The sequence below is a fragment of the Eptatretus burgeri genome, chromosome 12, assembly GCF_056783735.1.
Source record: "Eptatretus burgeri isolate ZD-2024b chromosome 12, Ebu_testis_v1, whole genome shotgun sequence".
Taxonomy (NCBI): domain Eukaryota; kingdom Metazoa; phylum Chordata; class Myxini; order Myxiniformes; family Myxinidae; genus Eptatretus; species Eptatretus burgeri.
The window spans coordinates 28,467,872-28,470,371 of NC_140972.1; the positions used below are offsets into that span (position 1 = coordinate 28,467,872).

Below are 2,500 nucleotides of genomic sequence, written 5' to 3' on the forward strand. Positions count from 1 at the left end.
GTGTTTGACGTGCTTTGAACCAATTCTTTACGTAGTCCCAACACACATTGACGTATGTAGACGTATTCCAATGACGTCTTCCGGTCGACAAAAAAAATAAATGAACGTGTTTCTAACTTACAACTGCCATATAAAGACGTGTTCCCAGCGATTTTGGGAATTGGTATATAAAAATGCTGCTCATAAAAGGGGAACCCAACAGTGTTTTCGAGTCCTTTTTGAGTCGATGTCCATGTCAGCAGTAACAGTATCAGTATCAGTATTAGTAGTAGTTTGTTCATGTTGGCAGTAGTAGGTGAGTGTGAGGGGGAGGGTGTGGGTTATGATGGATCGTCCTTGCGTCTGCGTGTCCACGGGTAGGAGACATCTTTGCACCATTGTTCGAAGTTCTTCGCGGCTATTTTTTTATGGGGCTTTTTCAACAATGAGCTATGGCTTGTTTTTACGATTTAGGTCTTTTCATAACGGGTTGGACAAATGCACAATGAACTAATAATGTGCATAGAGCGCTTCGATAACTTATAGATACGGTATACCAACGAATAATTATCGTGTAGCCGGCGTTCACAAACTATGCCCAACGATAGCCTAACTTATCCATATCGTGCGGCAGTTTATCTTTGCTGGTGACGTGGGGTTTGCTATTCATAGGCTGCCACTCAACGATTTAAATGGCTGCATCTCCACTATTGAAAGTAGACGCTTGCGCTCAACAATTGGATTTTTTTTTACACTCAACGACTTTTAAACGGTACCACTCAGCTATTTTCATTGTTTACAATGAACGATTTAAATTGCTGTCACTCGCCTTTGTTTTTTGACGTTGGCGCTCGGAAATTTTAATCGTTTCTATTGAACCTGCTAAATCGCTCAAACTCCACTATTGAAAGTAGACGCTTGCGCTCAACAATTGGATTTTTTTACACTCAACGACTTTTAAACGGTACGACTCAACTATTTTCATTGTTTACAATGAACGATTTAAATTGCTGTCACTCGCCTTTGTTTTTTGACGCTGGGGTTTGGAAATTGGAAGTGTTTCTTCTGAACGTGTTAAAACGCTCAAACTCGACTATTTTAAATAGACGCTGCCGATGAACAATTGGAATCATAGCCAAGCTCGACATCGAAGTGTGAACATCCTCGTCATGCCGAAGAAAAGTTTGAAGAATGCTGCAAATAAGTGTCCTGGCCGTGGCCGTGGACGCTGACGCAAGGACGATCCATTATACCGGCGTCTTTCAGCCTATGAGTAACTTAAAAGTAACGTCTGTCGACGTGTGGCAACGATCGCGTAACGTACCAACTACACGTTAATCATAGGTTAGAAATAAGTTTCGGGTACGCTAAACATTACCTCGGCGTGTCTCAACTTATGATTAACTTACAAGTAGCATGTGTTGACGTCTGTCAACGATCGCAGACCGTGCATACAACTTGTGGCCAGCGTAGCGGAACGTGTGAGTCATACGCCGGCAGACGCCGTGAAATTTCAAGCATGCAAAAATTTGAGGACAACCGAAAAGTACAACGTTTAAAGCCAGCGTACAACGACGTATGGCAGTGTTTTTCAGCGTGCTCTCAATGTTATCAAAACTTATCCATTACGTATTCAACGTGTGCCAGCGTTTTAGAAAAAAATTTCAAAAATCGGCATACGTTGGCTAAAACGTCAAGGTGTGACTGGGCCTTTAAAGCAAAAACCTCTTTCAAAAGCTAATCGCACAGAGCTGCTGTTTTATGTTGTCATGAGGATTCCTTTTGAATTAACTTTGTATACTTATTATTATTCTGTTACTTTGTGATTGAGGTATTTCCTTTTGAATACACTTTACCTTTTCTCAAGAAGGTTGATTCTGCAGCTTGTAAAATGTGCTTTTTGAGTATTTGGAGTTGATGTCTTGTGTTGTTCACATACACTGATTGAATAAAAGGCAGCTTTACTAAAAGATGACACTACCTTTGTTTCCCATTAATGTGCTTTGCATTAAGAAATTAGAGATTTCCCACTCATCTATATGTTTATCACTTTGATGGAAACAAAGCATTGTAAAATGTTTGGGGACGTAGCAACCAAGAACCTGTGTACGCATTTGTGTAAGGGTTTTTTTTTCCTCTCCAGAACTTGCTTTATTCATGACTGCAAAGTAACTCTGTTGAACCTTTTGCTTTCCTTTTGCTTTTTAGCCAACACTTTATTCATTGGTAACTAAACCCTTTTTCTAACAGCAGCAGCACAACCAATGTGCAAAATCCCAAGAAAAAAGTGATGACATCTTGAGGGGGAGTTCCCAACAAACTGACATGACAAAGCATACAGACACCAGTGATGGTACGTGGCTCCCTCCTCACTTTCCTCCTCCTCCTTCTTTTCCTCGACTCTTCTCTCCTCACCTTTTGCTTTTTCTTCTTCTTCTCCTTAGCCCACCTCCAACTCTTCCTCAACCTCCCCTCCCACCATTTCTCTCACTCTTCACTGCTTCCTTCCTCCCCCACTCCA

The 2,500-nt window shown here is 41.2% G+C and overlaps 1 protein-coding gene across 18 annotated transcripts in view; it reads left to right on the plus strand.

Annotated features, from left to right (window-relative positions):
* Window positions 1-2,500, plus strand: part of CEP152 (centrosomal protein 152) — a 177,380-nt gene that overhangs the window by 120,396 nt on the left and 54,484 nt on the right. For 16 of the 18 annotated variants that reach the window (XR_015050285.1, XM_085849977.1, XM_085849972.1 and 13 more), the window contains one exon: window positions 2,230-2,332. Coding sequence is in view for 17 of the 18 variants with exons in the window: in XM_085849977.1 (XP_085706103.1) it covers window positions 2,230-2,332 (103 nt within the window). In the remaining variant the exon portion in view is untranslated. The remainder of the gene's footprint in view (window positions 1-2,229; window positions 2,333-2,500) is intronic. The other 2 variants (XM_085849978.1, XM_085849981.1) reach the window with 1 other exon arrangement.